This window comes from Macaca mulatta, chromosome 6 (genome assembly GCF_049350105.2).
Source record: "Macaca mulatta isolate MMU2019108-1 chromosome 6, T2T-MMU8v2.0, whole genome shotgun sequence".
NCBI lineage: Eukaryota > Metazoa > Chordata > Mammalia > Primates > Cercopithecidae > Macaca > Macaca mulatta.
This window is the reverse complement of record NC_133411.1, coordinates 186,655,811-186,677,248: the sequence shown is the minus strand read 5'-3', so window position 1 is coordinate 186,677,248 and position 21,438 is coordinate 186,655,811. Positions and strand designations below refer to the sequence as shown.

General features: G+C 44.6%; 1 protein-coding gene and 1 long non-coding RNA gene across 5 annotated transcripts in view; one reads left to right on the top strand and one right to left on the bottom strand.

The window, feature by feature from the left end:
- Positions 1 to 708: 708 nt before the first annotated feature.
- On the top strand, positions 709 to 2,299 carry LOC106999050 (uncharacterized). The gene is made up of 2 exons (XR_001445685.3): positions 709 to 847; positions 1,361 to 2,299. It is a non-coding gene; the product is annotated as an uncharacterized LOC106999050 (long non-coding RNA).
- Positions 2,300 to 12,370: 10,071 nt separating this feature from the next.
- The window catches only part of LOC114678987 (uncharacterized), a 35,725-nt gene continuing 26,657 nt past the window's right edge, over positions 12,371 to 21,438 (bottom strand). For 3 of the 4 annotated variants that reach the window (XM_077937487.1, XM_077937484.1, XM_077937485.1), the window contains 5 exons: positions 20,740 to 20,811; positions 18,946 to 18,995; positions 18,466 to 18,536; positions 18,291 to 18,381; positions 12,371 to 12,506 (listed from right to left, as the gene is read on the bottom strand). In XM_077937487.1, coding sequence (XP_077793613.1) covers positions 18,309 to 18,381; positions 18,466 to 18,536; positions 18,946 to 18,995; positions 20,740 to 20,811 — 266 coding nt within the window. In that variant the 3' untranslated portion in view covers positions 12,371 to 12,506; positions 18,291 to 18,308. Of the gene's footprint in view, positions 12,507 to 18,290; positions 18,382 to 18,465; positions 18,537 to 18,945; positions 18,996 to 20,098; positions 20,304 to 20,739; positions 20,812 to 21,438 lie in introns of those variants that run through there. The other variant, XM_077937486.1, reaches the window with a different exon arrangement.

Sequence of the window (21,438 nt, the reverse complement as noted above, 5' to 3'; positions counted from 1 at the left end):
CTGTGTCAGGCCTGCCAGGTGCCCTCCCACCTAGTCTTCCCAACAGCTCAGGCAAACCCTGGGAGGCCCCCTCATTTCTGTGCTGACAACTGCTGACCTCACCTGCAGATTGAAGCAACCGGGACAAGGGGCTTTACCTTGAATTCTGTTCCATTGTTTCCAAATATTCAGAAGCTGGTGGGATTCTTTTGAAGGCTGAATATTTTCCAAGTCTCTAAGGTCATTCCAGGCATAGAACAGTCACTCTATCTGTGATATCGGTCATCATCACCTCCCACAGGCCCCAACACAACCCCAGGCCTGGGCAGGTGCTGCCGACCCAGGGTGTGATCTGTGTGTTGACTGGAGGTTGGCAGTGCAGCCTTGGCCTTCTTTCCGATGTTCTATTGGAGAACAGTAGGACTGGTGGAGGTCCACAAGGAGGAAGGAAATGGGATTCATGAGGGAACAGAAGCAGGCCCTACAGGAGGAGGAGGGAGGGATTCCACGTCATGCACGACGTTGTGAAGAGGGCGGCTGCCTCTTGGAGGAACAGAATAACACGGCTTCCCCTCCCTTGGCTCAGTTATGGAATGTGAGGGCTGGGAAAGTGTGTGGGAAGTCAGAGGTCCCTCCCTCATAGCACAGAGGAAATAATACAGGCTGAGGAGAAGTCTCCAGAAATGGGCACATCAGAGGCTCTGGGGTTGGCTCCACAGCCCCAGGACAGCGGAGTCTGAGGGGTTCTCTCAGCTCTAACTCTCCCCTTTCCTTCTTATGGCCGCCCCATCACCGCTGCTCCTCCGGACACTCTGATGCTTGCTTCCCAGAACTGGGAGACTCCACCATGACAGGCAGCCACCAGCAGGTAACTGATCTCCTCTCATATGCTCTCTCTCTTTTATCCCCTTTCTGACTCATCAGCTCCTTTTGTAGCTCTGGTCCTTTTCCTCTTTCCCTCTCTTGTGATTGTTCTCCTGAAGGACCTGGCTCATCCCACAGTCGAGGTCGTCAGGTCTTCAGTGTCGATAAAACCCTTCCCCAACCCTACTGCCTGCTGCCTTGGCATTGCTCTGTTTACCGCGGATCTTCAGTGTTGATAAAACCCCTCTCCAGCCCTCCTGCCCGCTGCCTTGGCATTGCCCTGTTTACTGGCCCCCAGGCTGCAGCTTTGAATCTTGCTGAACAACCCTTCAGCAAGGGAGGGGGCTGGGCTGGGGTCAGCAAGGGAGGGGGCTGGGCTGGGGTCAGATGAGCTGGACCCCACCGTGCTGGAGGGACTCCCAGTGACATCTGGGTCTGCTCTGGGCACCCCCTTCCCAGATAGGACTTTTCCTGCACTGGCGTCTCTGGACATATGCAACTGTTCTCTTTCTCACAGGTGTCAGCAAGTCCTTCCTCTGCACCTGCAGAAGCAGCAACAGAAAAAACAAAAGTGGAAGAGGAAGTGTGAGTGTGCAGCGGGCAGAATTATGAGGGAAGCAGACACGTGCCCGTGTTCTTCATGGCTATGCTCACTTTCCTGTTGTCCCATCAGGAAAACCAGGAAGCTCAGGAAGGATACCCTGAACTATTGGGACATTTTTAATATATTTTAGAGACCTCTGAAGGTAAGTGAAGAGATGGCCTGAGAACATCCTCCAGGAGACAGACACCCACTCCATAGCAGACCCTGAGCCTGCTGGGCTGAGCCCTCCACAGGCTGCTTAGTGAGGGAGAAACTGAGGTGCTGGTCGGGCCACCGTGTGCAGGATACCAGGGGCTGTGCACTGTGTTATTTGTCTGCAGTGACACTTCAGCTCACCAGCATCTCATTTGGGGGGACCCAGCTCTGTCCCCCCAGCCCCTTGAGGCCAACAGGGAGCATCACTAGTTCATCCGGAGGAGACACTAGGGTTGACAGTGACAGACTGGATTAAGAAAGACTGGATTAAGAAAATGTGGCACATATACACCATGGAATACTATGCAGCCATAAAAAAGGATGAGTTCGTGTCCTTTATAGGGACATGGATGCAGCTGGAAACCATCATTCTCAGCAAACTATGGCAAGAACAGAAAACCAAATACTGCATGTTCTCCCTCATAGGTGGGAATTGAACAATGAGATCACTTGGACACAGGAAGGGGAACATCACACAACGGGTCCTATTGTGGGGTGGGGGGAGGGGAAGGGATGGCATTAGGAGATATACCTAATGTAAATGACGAGTTAATGGGTGCAGCACACCAACATGGCTCATGTATACATATGTAACAAACCTGCACGTTGTGCACATGTACCCTAGAACTTAAAGTATAATAAAGAATAAAACATAAACTTTTATTTTTCTTATTTTTAATTGGTCTAACAAATAAAAATGTGTCCAAAATAATACTGGCAATAATGTGTACAATTAGGTAGAGTTATATGTTTATGTGTGTACATATATGAGGGTGGGTGGGCAAATATATATATGTATATTATATATATATGCTTATGTACACTTGTATGTCAGTAAACTGAATGACAGCAATGATACAAGGAATGGTAGAGAGGAATTAGAAATCTTTTGTTACTATGAGGTACTCAAACTACTGTGGAAGCAGGATAATGTTATCTGGAAGTGAGCACAGATTAATTGTAAATGTATATTGCAAACACTAGAGCAGCCACTAAAAAAGTGGGAACAGAGAATTATATCTCATATGCTATAAAAGAGAAAATGGAATCATATGAAATGCTGAACCCAAATCATGTAAAGCTAAAACCCCTCAAAAACGCATTTAGTTCATCTTCTTATATCCATGAAACATATATATTATTTATATAACCTTAAATATTTAAATTAGATTTGCCAAACCAAATTCTGATTACTTGCCCATAACGTTAGAAATGAAAAGATAACAAGAAGTGACATTAAGAAAGATGATGGCAAAGTAGAAAGTGCCAGAAATGTGTGTCTCCACCTAGTCCACAACCATAGTGTGACTCTCTGGAGTCACTGTCAGAACTCTGGGGTCTCTTTGAACACTTCCAGCTACCAGGGAAAAAGCTCAGCTGGTCAACTGCAGTGAATGTGGACCAACTGCAGGCTTCAGCATAACAGTGGCTCCCCAGCCCCCAGCCCCAGGCTCAAGGCCAGCAAATGTAGGGAAGGGAATCCGTGTTTCTAGGGCAGATGGCTGGAGCCACATTTGGCAATAGGACCTTGCCTCCGCTTTATCAGGGTTCTATGTCCTGACTGCACATTGCTGCTTCTGATTGCCCGGGATAGGTGCACAGAAGCTGCCCATCACTGTTTCTAACCCACTGGATGAAGCAGCCTTTAGAAGACTTAAAGGAGCTGCAATGTGTGTGTGTGTGTGTGTGTGTGTGTGTGTGTGTGTGTTCAAAAACCACCATCTATACAGGGAGAATAAGGCCGAGTGCGGTGGCTCACGCCTGTAATCCCAGCACTTTGAGAGGCCAAGGCAGGCTGATTGTCTAAGGTTAGGAGTTCGAGACCAGCCTGGCTAACATGGTGAAACCCCGTCTCTACTAAAAATACAAAAAAATTAGCCGGGCATGGTGGTGGTTGCCTTTAGTCCCAGCTACTCAGGAGGCTGAGGCAGGAGAATCGCTTCAACCTGGGAGGCGGAGGTTGCAGTGAGCCAAGATCGTGCCATTGCACTCCAGCCTGGGTGACAGAACGAGACTCTGTCTCAAAAAATAAATAAGTATACAAGGAGAATTTGGACAGCCTACACACGTACAGAAGGAAAGACGCTGATTCTCAGCCCTGACGCACCCAACACAATTTTGTAAAAATCCTAAACCTTAGAGGAAAGTAAGAATCTGACTTTCTGAGTTATCACATTTTAAGATTAAAATGTCCAGTTTCCAACAAAAACGAATCACAGGGAATACAAGGAAACTGGAAAACACGGCCTGTTAAAAAGAACTAAGTAAGTGAATATAAAGTGTGCCTGAGGATGCCCAGACATCAGACTCACTAGACAAAAACTTGACCACAATTCTGCAAGATGCACAAGAGCTGAAGGAAGACGTGGACAATGACAGAAAAATGACATACAACCAAATGAGAAAGTCAATGAAGAGATAATACTAAAAAGGAATCCAAAAGAAATTCTGCAACTGAGGCCAGGCGCGGTGGCTCACACCTGTAATCCCAGCACTTTGGAACGCAGAGGCAGGTGGATCACCTGAGGTCAGGAGTTCGAGACTAGCCTGGCTAACCTGGTGAAACCCCGTCTCTATTATAAAAACACACACACAAAAAATTAGTTGGGCATCGTAGTGGGTGCCTGTAATCACATCTACTCAGGAGGCTAAGGCAGGAGAATCACTTGAACCCAGGAGGTGGAGGTTGCAGTGAGCCGGGATTGCACCATTGCACTCCAGCCTGGGCAACAGAGCGAGACTCTGTCTCAAAAAAAAGAAAGCAAGAAATTCTGCAACTGAAAAGTAGAGTAACTGAAATAAAAATTTACTAGAGAGCTTTAAAAGCAAATTTGACTAACTACAGAAAAAAATAGCAAATTTGAAGACAGAACAATTGAAATGATCCAGTGTCCAGAACAGAAACAAAATGGCTGAAGAAAAACCAACAGATCCTAAGGGACCTGTGGGACACCATGAAGTGGACCAACAACAGTTTGTGAGAATCACAGAACAGGGGGGAAAAGAATATTTGAAAAAATGGTGAAAATGTCCCCAATTTTATTTAAAATGTTAATATAAATATCCAAACTGGGCACAGTGGCTCATGCCTATAATCTCAGCACATTGAGAGGCTGACATAGGACATTTGCTTAAGGCGAGGAAATGTGAGATCAGCCTGGGTGAAATAGACCCTGTCTCCACACATACAAAAAACAACTAAAATTAAAATTAAAAATTAGCTGGTGTGGTGGTATGCGTCTATAGTCTCAGCTTCTCAGAAAGCTAAAATGGGAGGACTGCTTGAACCCCTTCAGCCTGGATGACAAAGTAAGGCTTGTTTCAAACATTTTCTTAATTTTTAAAATTTTTTCTAAAAATCCAAGAAGTGCAACAAACTCAAAATAGGATAAGTGCAAAAAATCTCGCCCTAAGGCATGTTATCATCAAGCTATCAAAAGGCAAAGACAAAGAGACAATCTTGAAAAAAGCAAGAGAGAAGCTACTTGTCACATACAGGGAATCCTCAGTCAGACTGTCAGCAGATTTCTCATCAGAAGCCTTGGAGGCCGGAAGGCAGCCAGGGTGACAGATCAGTGCTGAGGGGCAGGGGGGAACCTCTCAACTAAGAGTCTTAGGTCTGGGTCTAAGGGTTTAAATGTGTTTCTCAAAGTTTATGTGTTAGAAACTTCATGCAGAGGTGTCTGAAGGGGGAACCTTAAAAGGATTAATGCCATAATCATGGGGGTGGATTCCGCATCAAAGGACAAACGTGGCCCTCTCTGGCTCTGTTTCTTTCTCACCCTCTTTTGCCCTTTCGCCTTCCACCATGAGACGATGCGTGCGAAGGCCTGACTTTCCCAGTCCATTGTGTTCCATTACAGCAGCACAAAAGAGACTAAGACACTGGCAATTGTTCTTCAAGGGAAAAATCAGGACACTACCAGATAAACAATGGCTAAGGAAATGTATCACCACTAAACCTGTCCTGCAGGAAAAGCCTGAGAGAGTTCTTCAGGCTGAAATGAAATAGCACTAGACGGTTAACTCAAAGTCATATGAAGAAATAAAGATCTCAGGTAAAGGTAAAACATGGGCAATTATAAAAGCTGATATTATTGTCATTTTGGTTTGGAATTCCACTTTTTAATGTCCTGTATGATATTAAGTAGTATTTTAAAATACTCATCTATGCTGTTAGGCAAACAGTGTATAAAGATGCAATCTGTGCCATTAATAACAAAAAGGGGGAGAATGGTGCTGTCCAGAAGCAGACACTTCGTATCTTATTGAAGTTGAGTTGCTATAAATTCAAATTAGAGTGGTTTAACATTAGGATGTTGTGTTAGGCCATTCTTGCTGCTATAGAGAAATACCTGAGACTGGGTAATTTATAAAGAAAAGAGGTTTAATTAGTTCACAGTTCTGCAGGCTTTACAGAAAGCACGGTGCTGGCATCTGCTTCTGGGGAGGCCTCAGGAAGCTTTTAATCATAGAAGAAGGCAAAGGGGGAGCAGGCATATCACACAGCCAGAGCAGGAGCAACAGGGAGCAAGGGGGACGCATCACCCTTTACAACAAGATCTCATGAGAAACACACTGCATCAAGCCATGAGGAATCCATCCCCATGATCCAGTCACCGCCCACCAGGCCCCACCTCCAGCATCGGGTATTATGATTCAACATGAGATTTGGGCAGGGACAAGTATTCAAACCACATTAGACGTTACATATAATTTCCATGATAGCCACAGAAAAAACAGCTGCAGCATAGACACTCCTATAGAATACAAATAGCAAAATGGCAAAAGTAATTCCTTATCAGTAACTACTTTAAATGTAAATGTATTAAACTCGCTAATCAAAATATATAGACTGGCTAAACGTAGGAAAAAACATAACCCAACTACAATACTGGCCACAAGAGACTCACTTGAGATCCAAAGACAAAAATGGGCCAAAAGTAAAAGAACAGAAGAGGATACTTCATGTAAATAGTGACCAAAAGAGTGCTGTAATATCCGATTTTTGAAACTATTAAACCAAATATCATTATAAGAGACAAGGAAGGATGTCACATATTTTTAAAGATTAAACATAACAAGTTATAACAATTATAAACATTTAAATACCTAATAACAGGCATTCAAAACAAATGAAGCAAAAATAGGACAGAATTGAAGGGAGAAATAGGAAGTTCTATAATGCTAACCGGAGACTTCAATACCCACTGTCAATAATAGAGAGAACAACTAAGATCAGATGGAAATAGACCGAAATAACACAACGCATCAGCTCTGCCTAACAGACATGGACAGAACACTCCACCCAACAACAACAGAATCCACATTCTTCTCAGGTTCACATGAAACAGTCTTCAGGATGGACCACGTGAGGCGACAAAACAAATCTTAATGGATATTAAAAGATATACCAAGTATCTTCTCCAACCACAATGGATTGAAGTTAGAAATCAATACAACTGAAACATTCACAACTATGTGCAAATTCAAGAACAGAATTTACAACAACCAATAGTTCAAAGAGAAATTACAAGAAAAGTTAGAAAACAATTAAGAGACACATGAACACACAGCATTTCCCACAGTGCTCAGAGGGAAGTTTATAAGTTTTAAATGCCTACGTTAAAAAGAAGAAAAACATTAAATTAATAACCTAACCTTAAGCCATAAGGAAATGTAAAACAAGAGCAAACTAAACCCAGGGCTAACAAAAAGGAGAAATAAGAGAGACTGAAATGAAGATGAATAAAATAGAGAATATTATTAAAATAGAGAAAAATCAATACAACCAAACAGTTGGTTCTTTGAAGACATTAGCAAAACAGACAAACTATTAGCTGGAGTAACACTTCCAAAAAGATATAAGACAAAATGCCTATAATTGGAAATAAATGTGGAGACATTACTATTGACTTTACATCATATAAAGAATACTAAGAACACTATAAATTTTCTATAGTCCAACAAATTAGATAACTTAGAAGAAATGGACAAATACCCTGAAACACCCAAATCACCTAAACTGACCTACAAAAATAAATAGAAAATCTCAAGAGACTTTTAACAAGAGCCTGAATCGGTAATGACACAACTCCCAACAAAAAGTAGTCCTAGATCAGATGGCTTCACTAATGAATCCCATCAAACACTTAAAAAAGAATTAACACCAATCCTCCTCAAACTCTTCCAAAAGATTTAGAGGAAGAAAACTCTTCCCAATTGATTGTATGAGGCCACAATCACTCTGATACTAAAGCCCAACAAAGACCTCACAGGAAAAAAAAATTATAGACCAGTATCCCTCAAGAACATAGAAGAAAGAAACCTCATTAACCAGCAAATCAAATCGAACAGCATGTAAGAAAAGTATTCAACATAACCAAGTGGGATATATTCCAGGAATAACAATGTGGTTCAACATAAGAAAGCCAATAAACATAATAAATCACATTAATAAAACTATATGATCACCTTAAACAATGCAAAAAAAAGCATTTGACAAAATCCAACCCCTTTTTATAATAGAAACTCTCAGAAAACTAGAAATAGAAGGAAAATTCCTAAACATGATAATGGGTATTTTTTTTAACCCACAGCTAGCATCATACTGAATGGTAAAGATGGAAAGCTGTCCCTATAAGATTAGAAACAAGAAATGATGCCCAATTGCTGCTATTGAATAGTGTACTGGGAATCACAGACAGCTATTAGAAGGGAAAGAAATAAAAGGCATGCACATTGGAAAGAGGTAAAAGTATCTCTCTGCAGATTACATCATCCCATATGCATAAAATCCCAAAGAATCCACAAGAGAGCTACTGGAGCTAGTTCAACCTTGAACGGCACAAGATCAATACACAGAAATCAGACGTTTCTAAACACCAATAATAAACAATCTAAAATATAAATTAAGAAAATGATTCCACTTGTAATAGCATCTAGAAAATTAAGTATTGGGGATAAATTTAGTCAAGGAAGCAAAAGACATGCTGAAAACTACAAAACACTGTTAAGAGAAAGAAGCCCTAAACAAATGGAAAGGCATCCATCCTGTGTGTTTATGAAGACTTCATCCTTCACAACGCTGAATTTCACAACAACTTCATGGACATGACAACAAAAGCACAGGTAGCAAAATAAAAAATAGATAATAACTCTACATACTACATCGTAATTAAAAACTTTTGCACATGAAAGAGTAAAATCAAGAAAGTGAAAGACAACCTACAGAAAAATAAGATATTTATAAATCATGTATCTGTTAAGGAATTAATATCCACATGATATAAAGAACTCGACAATTCAACAACAAAAAGCCAAACAACTCAGTTAAAAAGTGAGCAAAGGACTTCAATGAACAGCCCCCCAATGAAGTCACACAAACGGCCAGTAAGTACGTGGAAAGATGTTCACCATCACCAGTCATCAGGGAAATGCAGATCCAAACCACAATGGAGTACCCCCACTTCACACCTATTAGGATAACGATAATAAAAAGAAAGGGGTAAAAGTGTCAGTTGGGATGTGGAGAAGCTGGAACCCTGCCGTTTTGCTGGTGGATGGAAACTGGTGCAGCTGCTGTAGAAAATGGCATGGCAGCTAGTTTTTAAATTTTTTGTAGAGACAGGGTCCTGCTATGTTGCCCAGGCTGCTCTCAAACTCCTGGCATCAATCAACCCTCATGCCTCCGCCTCCCAAGGTGCTGCAATTACAGGAGTGAGCCATCATGCCTGGTCCAGGTTAAATACTTTCTTATGCGATGGACTAGAAATAGATCATCAGAAATTATGTTTTTACTCACACATGATGAATTCCAATAGTCAAAAATGTTTAGAACTCAATCAGAACTTGAGAACTTCTTTCAGCAGGTGCTACATGATTCAATGACTAGGATTCTGCTTCAATCAAGTTATTTTACAGTTATCCAAGTATTTCTTTTGTTTTTCCACTAAGTTTTAAGCAGGGAGATTATCCACATATGGCCTACACCACCAAGCAGCACACCTACCACTGAGAAGGCTCCTGACCATTCTCTCATGTGAAACGACCTGACCAAGATTCCCCAACAATTTGTGAGACTCAACCATATTCAAACTAAATACATCGTTTTCAATAGTCATTTAATTTATCACATAGTTGCTGTACTGTAGCAGAACAAGATCTTAGCCCAAAATTAAGTCACCACAGATTGACCTATTTATAAAGCTTATCAACAATCACAGTTTGACAAAAATCAAAACTAATAGATGCTATCTCTCTTCTGTTTTTCCTTTTGTGAGATAGGTTCTCACTCTGTCACTGTAGCCTCCACCTCCTAGGCCCACGTGATCCTCCTGCCTAAGCCTCCCAAGTAGCTGGGACTATAGCCATGCTGTGTGTGTGTGTGTGTGTGTGTGTGTGTGTGTGTGTGTGTGTGTAGAGACAGGGTCTCCCTGGCTGTCTTGAACTCCTGGGCTCAAGCAATCCCCCTACCTTATCCTACCAAACTGTTAGAATTACAGGTATGAGCCACCATGCCTGGCCTGTTATCTCTTTCTTATTCCTAATTTGCTACCTCCAACTGGCTGAGGGCTGGAAATCCATTAACTAAATATATTAAAATAGCAAAACGCTGCACTGTTGCCCACACATCCACATCAATGATTACGCACATGTCCAAGTGTCTACAGCCCAGCACTGGGAGGAAAACCCGTGGACTCTGGAACACTCATCCTGGCTGCCTGAGAACATGGCTTTGTATTTTATGTCTACGTAACTGCCTCCTCTGGTTAATTACAAGTTCTTGAAACTGCTGAATAGGCAACTTCTAGATAAGTGGTGCATTTCTGTCCATAATAAAGTACTACACTGTGGAATACAATTACTATAATAGGAGTTCAGATCAGTTAATGTGGTCTAGAATGATTAAAACTAACCCAAGACATGGCCTAAGACTGGCAAGATGGTTCTAATTCGGATTAGGGACAGAAGGGAGAAAAATGTGGAAAGTAAAAGAGACAGATAACGTGGGACCAGATGACACAGTACCTTAAGAACTATTAATTTGAAACATGGGGAAACAGAGAATATTATACACAAAAAAGTCACTGTAACAAGATTAATCTGCTGGTTTCAAGCATGACAGAGTAGCAAGACACTGTCGATGGGGCAATGAATTAGATGTGGTAATTAGCACCTTGAACTTGAATTGGTGTAAATGAAATAAACGAGAAAGAACAAATCTTTAAGGCACAGGCTTGAGGCTGTACTGACAGGATTTAGGCCTTCTGAACCTCATCTCCCTTAAGGTGACAATCCCGTCTCTCGCTGCTTGAGTCCACTCATAGAATTCTGTGAGGATGGAACGACTGTCTCCATAGCACACACACTCCCTACAAATAGTAAACCCCATTCTACAGTCGTGAGTCGTACGTTACTAACAAAGGGCATAATGAATAGGTAAGGGTCAGAAATGACGACCAAGTTTCAAGCACAGAAAACATGGGGTGCTATTAACCAAGAGAAAAAAATAGAAACAATGAAAAACAAATATACTTGAGCTAGGTAAAAGGTGTGTTTGCTTTTTATTTAATGACTTGATGTTGAGCCAAGGAACTTTCCACATGAATGATCTAAACGCAAGACATTAAATATTTAAATGTAAGAAAATTATGGGAAAGAAACTTACAAACATACAGAAACATTATTGGTAGTAATTTTTTATACTTTTTCTATAGTTTTTAGATGTCAACAGCAATTGTTTCTTTGGAAATAAACTGATATCGTACAAACGCAAAGGACTCCTTATTCCCTTTCATAGGACGTCTAAGGGAAAAGCATAACTTACTCTGTTAGGAGCTGGAAATACCACTCACAATTTTCTGCCATTTCTTTCTCAGTTATCCAAGTACTTGAGGGAAATGGCATGATCTGTGTGCCTTCTACTACCTCCAGTAACTACAGAATTACCTGAAAAATACAGTTAATGGAGCAATGTCCAATCTGAGCAATCTAATATAATAACTGCATCCTTCTCATCAAAATATTCTTTTATGTAAACCTAATACTTAGCATTCATATGACAAACTGCACAATTTGTCCAGAGAGAAAATATACAACAGTAAGAGGGAACAATAAACATGATAAACTGCTACCATATGAGAGAATTCACATCTAATTCTCGATGTCTGGGTAGAACACAATCATTCATAACATTCAGCCCAAGAAATACCGACTATGGTATTTCTAATAACACCAATTTACTCAGGTATTATTAAAAATTCTTTTTTTTTTTCTTTTCTTTTTTAAGACAGAGTCTCGCTCTGTCGCCCAGGCTGGAGTGCAGTGGCCAGATCTCAGCTCACTGCAAGCTCCACCTCCCGGGTTCACGCCATTCTCCTGCCTCAGCCTCCCGAGTAGCTGGGACTACAGGCGCCCACCACCTCGCCCGGCTAGTTTTTTTATTTTTTTTAGTAGAGACGGGGTTTCACCGTGTTAGCCAGGATGGTCTCGATCTCCTGACCTTGTGATCCGCCCGTCTCGGCCTCCCAAAGTGCTGGGATTACAGGCTTGAACCACCGTGCCCGGCCAAAAATTCTTTTGAAAAGTTTTAGACTTGAGGGAGTGGAAGGGTTAATACATACTAAATCATACCAAAGAAATACTTTTTTAAAGGTAAAGTCAAACTTAGAATTTAAGAACAAAAAAACCGTTTCAGTACTTACTAGTCCCAGGGATGGACAAATAAACTGGCCCACTGATAAGGGAGAGCTGCTTCCTCAGGCTCTTTGTGAGTTGTTTCTGAAGAGTGTGAGCCACGGGAAATCCAGGAGCTGTTAGATTCTGGTTGAAACTTAGAGTTTAAACTGCGGTTTTCATTTGCCTGTTGAAAGAATATCTTGGCTGTATTACTCTTTTAAATTAAAATTGAACATTTTGCAGGCGAAACTGTAGGGAGCGGGCAATGTCTGCTTCACTGAATAACGCAGGCAGTCAACGTAGAAGGAATCTGAGAAATTCCCACCGTCACGTGAGTGTAATCAATGTTTCCCAGAGGCTTCAGCAGGGCGCTGAACCCAACTCTGAAGAGTTGTCAGGGAACAGGATGTTCACAGGGCTTGATGTCTCATCCCAGATGACTGACTGATAACAAAGGGGAAAGGCCACCTTCACAAAGAGATGTGTAGCCGACTCCACCTTAGCCAAAATTACCAAATACAGCACCAGAAATCATGGGACAGACAGACTCAAACGTCTCCTGGTGTGAGGCAATGAGAAGTACACCACGCTGCCCATGTTTAATCTGAATCCACTCATGAGGAAACTGTTTAATCTGTATTCTTGCAAAAAGGTTTAATCTAATCTAGTCAAGGTGGGGAGCAATCAGATGTATCTAGATTGCGAGTCACTCTGAAAAACAAAGAGCCTAGATTTTACAAAATGTTTCACGTCATGAAAGAAAGACTCCAAATTAAAAGAGAATACAGAAATATGACAACCAAAGGCGAGGTTAATCTCTGATTAAACTGTGAATCGAAAACAATAAAAATAGAGGACATTTGGGAGATAATCACATAAATTTCAATGTAGACGGTACATTAATTTAAATTATTTTATCAAAGTTAGATAACAGAACTGTGATTATGGAGAAAGATGTCCTGATTCACAAGAGATAGATGCTGAAGTGTTGGGGTAAGATGTCGTGTTCTCTGCAATTTACTTTCAAGTGATTCAGGGAAGAAAGTATGAAGACAGAAAAAACGCAAAAGTGGCAAACACTAGCAACTGGTGAATCTGCATGAAGAATATGTAAATCTCCATTGTGTTAGCCTTTGAATTTTCTGTAGGTTGAGAGAGAGGTAGGAAGAAGGAAGAAAAGGCAGGCATTCCTCATCAATTCATACCTGGAAAAAAATGGAGTCCAAAGAAAACCAGAGGCTTAAATTTCATGTGAACATCCAATGAGAACAATAGTGATTTTCTAATGTCAAATTTTGGAAAAGCCACAAAGACTGGAACATTCCTGACTAGGAGCACTTGCAGGTAATGTCCAATCTTTTTCTGGAGGCTCCAGTCCTTCTAGATCTTCATATGTTTAATTCCATCACTCCTGGAAATGCCAGTTGTTCAAAATAAGCCTTTAAATGGTCATCATCAAACATTTCATCATCAATATCATCATCTATTAATAAAACTTAGGAAAATTTAGGACATACTTTAAAGTGTTGACTAAACAACAATTTGTAATAAAAACAGCTGGTAAGACATAAGTGAGTCAAAGAACTATATGATTTTGTTTTTATATTTGACATGAGAAAACTTCTCAATTATAACTCATTATGAAAATAGTATTTAACCTCTTTGAGAGGACAGGAAAGAAAGATCCTGGCATGTTATCAAAACTTAGGATGCGGCTGGGCACAGTGGCTCACGCCGGTAATCCCAACACTTTGGGAAGCCGAGGTGGGTGCATCACCTGAGGTCAGGAGTTCAAGACCAGCCCGGCCAACGTGGTAAAACCCTGTCTCTACTAAAAATATAAAAACTATATTATATATATAGAGAGAGAGCCAGGCGTGGTGGCATATGCCTGTAATCCCAGCTACCCAGGAGGCTGAAGCAGGAAAATCGCTTGAACCCGGGAGGCAGAGGTGGCAGTGAGCCGAGATCACGCCACTGCACTCCAGCCTCAATGACAAAGTGAGACTCTGTCTCAAAAAAAAAAAAAAAAAAAAAAGTGTGATAAATGTGGCATCATAAATAAATGGGAAGAGAGCAGCAGGTTCTTCAGAAAATGAGAGCCTATCATAGGATAAGTAAAAGGAAGAAAGGGAAGAACCAAGAAAGAGAGAATGGGAGGGAGAGAGGGAGGGAGGGAGAGCAGGGGGGTGGGAGGGAGAGAAAGAGGACACTGCAGGGGTTTTCGATGTTGTAACACCCAGCTCTGCAAGGTCAGGATAAAACAAGAACTCTCAATCAGTCATGGTCTTCTAAGTTGGCACTGCCTTTTTAGCAGTTAATTTTGCAATTAAGTCTCAACAACACTCATCACCTTGACTTAGCAATTTCACCTCCAAGAATCTAGCATACTAAAACAATCAAAGATCAAATACATTCGGGTCAGTAATTCTTTATCCACAATTACACAATCCAGCAAAGTCTGAAAAATCCTTTGGCAGCAAAACCTGTCCTCAGTGGATTTGATGCTACTTATAGTTTCTATTTATCCCACTCGACTCAACAGACTGACCTTCAACGTCCTGCATAATTTGGCCCCAGCCTACTTTTCTGGGCTTATTTACCAGTGCAGCCTCCTACAGGTGCTGTAAACCTGCCACACAAAACCCCTGGCTGTCCCCCAAACACAGCCCATGTTCCTCACAACAGTGCCGTTGCTGAGGCCACTGCTGCTTCCTGTCAGCTCCTCCTCCTCCTCCCACATCCAAGCCCTGGCACAGACCCCATCCTCCTTCCGGAAAGCATCAGAGATACCTGCCTCAATCAGAGTTAATTTCTCACCCCCATGATTCCAGGCACGTTCTGGTACTGCTGGATGTAAGTCACCCAACCTCACATTCAGCTCTGTATCTGCTCTTTGCACCTGGCTGAAGTCTCAGAGAGCAGAGGCGAAATACTACACGGCTCCCTAAATTTCTAAACACAGGGCTATATACTGAGTGGCACCTCTAGGTGACTACTTTGCACCCTAACGATGATAAACTGAGTGAAACTGTATCAGGTTTAATACACAGAAAAAAATTCTGGAATTCCATCACTTAATAGGAGTGGTCATTTGAGTGTCCACAGGAAGGAAGAAAAGGGGGAAAAAACCAAAACGTTGTGGCATTATAGCTACTGCAACAGAAAACGAGAATAAAACGGAGTGGCAAGGTGAAGACCAGGGAAATGCGGGTGACTACAGGACTACAAGAATCTTCCAAGCCTGTTGATAATGCAAGTTTCTCATTTTCTAATCAGCTAGTGTGGCCTACGTCACTGTTTGGAGTCTTGTCTTCAAAATGTTTTCCAGCATCAAGCACTAACAATCTAAGTGCTGGGATTACAAGCCAGCGCCGGAGCCACCGTGCCCAGCCATTACTAGTTCTATATGTGAAAATATGCACAGAATATAAACTATTAAAAAACATAAAAAATACTATGTCTGAATGTAACTTACTGTACTATGGATTTCTTAAAAACTAAGGTAAAAGTCATTAAGAAACGTCATTAAGAAAACGATGCAACGCATAAAAGAACATCCGTCAAAATGACAAAAACTCCAAAACGAGTGGCCAAAGATCCAAAAAAATTAATAAAACAATTGAAAAATTACTTGAGCAAAACATGGAGACTATGATGATGCAATGACAGCTTGTGTCTTAAAAATAAACAGGTTAATGTAAGAATTTTTTTTAATTAAAGTATATTAAACTGCAGAGGAAGGTTTATCCCCAATACTCGCATGATCCAGAGGGCTGATGGGCCAGGGAAATCTACCGAGGTTCGGCCTTTCTGGAGGTTCATAGACAGAGGTTCGAGGGTCACTGCGGGGGCACAGAGGTGGAGGGAGGGGGGCTCCTTGGGGTGGGTGTGCAGGTCTCAGAGGGCTCCTCTGGCCCTGGAAGGTGGCCTTTGGCCCCTGGCCTCCCCAGAGTCTATCCACAGGGCACGGAGGCCTGCGTGCTGCTCTCTGCTGAGGGGGTTGTCTGTGCCCAGAGTGTCTATAAATGTCCTGCAGGAGGCACTGAGCCCAGGCATGCACATGGGCGCCTTCAGGGGGCTGGACCTCCAGATACTGAAACACAAAGAGGGAGGGGGGAGGTTCAAGGATCAACAGGCAGAGTCTCATGCCCCCAGGCCCTGGGAGGAGCAGGAGGTCTGATGACACAGGATGGGGTGGTGACCTGCCCCTCCACCCAGACCCTCCATGCCATCCAGACAGAAGAGCTGCACGTTGAATGTGTGCCGCTTCCTGAAGCATGTCACTGTTATCGCCCAATAAGACGTGATCCTTCCAATATCCCCACCAACCCTGTCTATGCATTTTCATTTTAAAAATCATTAATGCTGGCCGGGCGCGGTGGCTCAAGCCTGTAATCCCAGCACTTTGGGAGGCCGAGACGGGCGGATCACGAGGTCAGGAGATCGAGACCATCCTGGCTAACACGGTGAAACCCCGTCTCTGCTAAAAAAAAAAAAATACAAAAAACTAGCCGGGCACGGTGGCGGGCGCCTGTAGTCCCAACTACTCGGGAGGCTGAGGCAGGAGAATGGCGTGAACCCGGGAGGCGGAGCTTGCAGTGAGCTGAGATCCGGCCACTGCACTCCAGCCTGGGCGGCAGAGCCAGACTCTGTCTCAAAAAAAAAAAAAAAAAAAAAAAATCATTAATGCTTTGGTAAAACATACATTTCACTTAATACATTCCAGCATAAAAGCATTACAGAAACCACTGTTTTAAAGAGTGAAGAACAGGGTGTGTGTATACATATACATACATATACACACATATATATAAAATACACAAAAAAACACACATTCATATTGGAATGAGACCACCACTTCTCCGCCTGTCCTTCCCAATTTCTCCCCCACCTCCCCTTTTCCCTCGTTTATAAGACAGGAGAAAAAGGAGAAAGCAAAACGTTGGAAAGAAACAGAAGTAAGATAAATAGTTAGACGACCTTGATGCCACCACCAGGCCCTGGTGGTTAAAATAATAATAATAGTATTAACCCCTGACCAAAACTACTTGTGTCATCTGTAAATTCCAGACATTGTATGAAGAAACACTGTAAAACGTTTTGTTCTGTTAGCTGATGCATGTAGCCCCCAGTCACATTCCCCACGCTTGCTCCATCTATCACGACCCTTTCACATGGACCTCTTAAAGTTTTAAGCCCTTAAAAGGGCCAAGAATTTCTTTTTCAGGGATCTCTGCTTTTAAGACGCAAGTCGGCTGATGCTCCCGGCCAAATAAACTTCTTCCTTCTTTAATCCCGTGTCTAGGGAGTTTTGTCAGCGGCTAGTCCTGTTACAATATGTATATCAAGGGTTTCTTTGTTGGCATCTGACACAGACACAGAACCACTGATGCCCAAACCAGTGTTCTCCACACACAGAAACCTCCAACCTCATCTTGAGAAATAGGGCCATGAGGCCACCCCAGGCACCAAGGGCTCCACAGAGACTGAAGGGTCCCTGGGACTGGGCACATCCCAGCGAGTCTTGGATCCTGGCCCTTCCCCTTCTTGATGCCAGGCCCTACTGAGTGCCCGCAGGTGTACAATGCTGGGCTGGGTGGGCTGCTTGTGTGGCAAGAAACCTGGGGCTGCCTCTCTCCCTCTCACACCTTTCCCAGGAGGCATGAAACAGGGGGATTCATGATCAACCCCAGTGGCTGCTCATGCTGAACCGGTGATGCTCCCTCCCCGTTGTCTTCTGGGGACATGGAGGGCAGGGCTGGGTCCCCTCAAATGAGCTTAAGTGGCACTGCAGACAAGAACGTAGTGCATGGCCCTCAGAATCCTGCATGTGGTAGCCTGACCAGCACCTCAGCCCCTCCCTCATTAAAGCAGCCTATGGAGGGCTCAGCCTAGTGGGCTCAGGGGCTGCTATGGAGAGGGTGTCTGTTCCCTGGAGGATGTTCTCAGGGCATCCTTCACTTGCCTTTAGGGATTTCCACCATCAAATACAAAGGTCACAACAGGTCAGGTCAGGCTCTTCAGCATCCTCATCCTCCTCGAGCTCACTAGGTTTTCTGAGGGCACAAGAGAGTGAGGGCAGCCATGGGCACACAGGCATTGTCTGCCTTCCCCTGGTCATGCCGTCCCTGCACACTCACATTTCTTCTGCCTGTTCAGGATTTGTCTCTATTGCTTTTTCTTCAGGTTCCGGGAGAGGACTTGTTGGTATCTGGGAGGAAGAAAACAACTGCGCATGTCCAGAGACCCCAGTGCAGCAAAAGCCCCCGGGCGGGGGAGGGGGGCGGCCAGAGCAGACCCAGATGTCACTGGGAACCCTTCCTGCAGGGTGGGGCCAACTCTTCTGACCTCAGCCGGGCTCCCCGCCTAAACCCTGTGGGGTTGCTCAACAGGATTCAACGCTACAGCCTGGGGACCAGGAATCGAGGCAATGCCAAGGCAGTGGGCAGGAGGGCTGCAGAGGGACTTTATAGACACTGAAGACCAGGACATCGACTGTCACGACAAGACCAGGTCCTTCAGGAGGATGATGATAAGAGAGCAGAAGAGGGAGAGAGCCAGAGCTAGAGGAGGAGCTCATGAGTCAGAGGCTGAGAGAGAGGAGGAAGGAAATCAATTACATGCTGACGGCCGTCTGCACACTTGGGCTCTTCCGTATCTGCTCCAGAAGCTTCAGGGTGTCCGGAGGAGCAGCGGTGACAGGGTGGCCATGGGAAGAAAAGGGGATAGTTAGAGTGGAGGGGGCACTCGGGCTCTGGTGTCCTCAGGCTGGGGAGCCAACCCCACAGGCTCAGGTGTGCTTATCTCAAGCCTTCTCCGCAGCCTGGATCACTTCCTCTCTGCAGTGAGGGAGGAGCTTCTGACTTCCCACACGCTTTCCCAGCCCTCACACTCCGGAACTGTGCCCAGGCAGGGAAGGTCGTGTCATCCCTGTTCCTCCAAAAGGCAGCCACCTTCTGCAGGGCATTGTGCACGCCATGCGATCCCCTCCCTCCTCCTCCTCTAGGGCCTGTTTCTGCTCTTCTGATGAATCTCGTCCCTTCTCCCTGTCAACCACCACTCCCGCTGCTCTCCAACATAAAAACACAGGAGGGAAGGGCAGCGCTGCACTCCCAGGCCCTCCATAAACCCGTGGATCACACCCGAGGTCGGCAGCACCTGCCACAGACCTGGGTCTGAGTTGGGGCCTGTGGGAGGCAAAGACAATGGGTGTCACGGATTGAGTGACTGGGATGTATGCCTGGGATGGCCTTAGGGACCTGGAAAATACTCCACCCTCACATGAATCCCACAAGCTTCTGAAAGCGTAGAAACACTGTAATGGGACTCTAGAGAAAGCCCCTTGTCCCATGGCCTGAACGCGCAGGTGAGGTCACGTTGTCAGCACATGAATGAAGGGGTCCTGCCAGGGTTTGGCTGAGCTGTGGGAGGACTGGGTGGGAGGGCACCTGGCCAGCCTGACACAGGGAACAAGCTGGGCCTGACGGCAGCGTGGGGAGTGGGACAAGGCTGTTGGGCCACAGTGGAGGGTGTGACAAGACAAGTGATCCCTGTGCCAGGTGCCCAGCGGCTCCATCCTGGGCCTGGCAGATCCAGCAACCAGGTCCTAAGGAGGGTAAGAGCCACTGCCTACAGCAACACAGCAGCCGCTCCACACACACCCTAGGATTCCTGCCAGCCACGGAGGGCCTCGGTGACAGCTGGACACTGAATTCTCAAATTAAAGCCAATTCAGTTTCCATTCCTAGCCCAACAATTTGGGACTGGGTGAGAAGTGGAGGCCAGAATCCTGCTCAGGCATGGGTTTCTCCCCTCGGGTCTTTAGGATCGGGGCACACTGAGTAATCCCAGAGGAGGATTCTCTGCCTCAGGAGACTCGGAGGGCGCTGCGACCAGGAGCAGACGGTGAGGGCTGGTCAGGAAGGTGCTGCTGCAGGTCCCGAGAGTGCAGAGGATGAGGATGGACTCCTGCCACCTCCTGGCACACGCATAAAGGACTTTGTGTCCAGGGCCACATAGCATCTGTGAGGGGCTGCGTCCCACCCCACTCCCCACACAGCACTCAATGCCACACCCGCATACTCATCTCTTCTCCATTCACAAAGGACACTGCCGCCCCCACCCACCCCCAAAACCCAGGGCTTTGGTGTTTGCTGTGGCACTGGCAGGAGAGATCTGGCCTTCTGGAAAAGGTCATCTTGTACACCAGAGAAGGAATCATGGGGACGAGCAGAGCACACATGATGCCCATAAAAACAAAACTCCTACCACTTTCTCATTCAGATGCAGAAAGAACAAACTGCACCTCTCCACCCGTTTCCTTTTATATTTGCTGACTTCACAGCTCCCAGCCGAGGCTCCAAAGCCCAGGTGTAACCCAGCTGCCCCCAAGAACCCTGTGCCATGGGCCCCACCTGAAGCATCTCCACCACTTGCAGAGTCTTTGTCATGATGGGTTTCAGAAAAGTTGCTGTCCTTATAGCTTCCTATAGAGACATAAACATCAGAGAAGGGTGACGTCAGAGTGACTCACCCAGCACTTCTACTCCACGCACAGCCACAGTGGATGACACCAGGTGCCCTGCTCCATCCTCTGTGATCTCAGACTCTCCTTGGGCTCTGTGGACTCAGCTGTGAGCCTTCAGGTGAGACGGAAAACCTGAAGAATCCCCCTTCACCCCTTCAACTCCACTGGCCCATTATGGCTCTCAGCTCCACTCTGAGAACCCTGAATTTCCAGCATAGATGCACACGTGTTGATTTAGCAGAGTGCAGTCAACAGAACCTGGATCAGCTTCAGGGCAGCTGGCCCAGAGCATTCTGGGAGGATGGCAGTGCTCTCCGCAGTTTAAGCTTTGGGATACCGGGTACTCGAAGCATGGCTCCTGAGAGGAGGTTCTGAATTTTTAATTTTATTTCTTGAAATTTATTTAAATATAAATAAGCATAGATGCTACTGAGGCCCACACTAAAATGCACAGGTTTAAAGAGCTAAGATGAGAAAGGCACGGCTCCCCTCCCCTGGAGCTTCCTGGCAGAGTACCTTGCTGCTCTGATCTGGGCATCCAAGGATGGGTGCTTCCCGGGCACATGCACAAGAAGCAGGCCCTGTG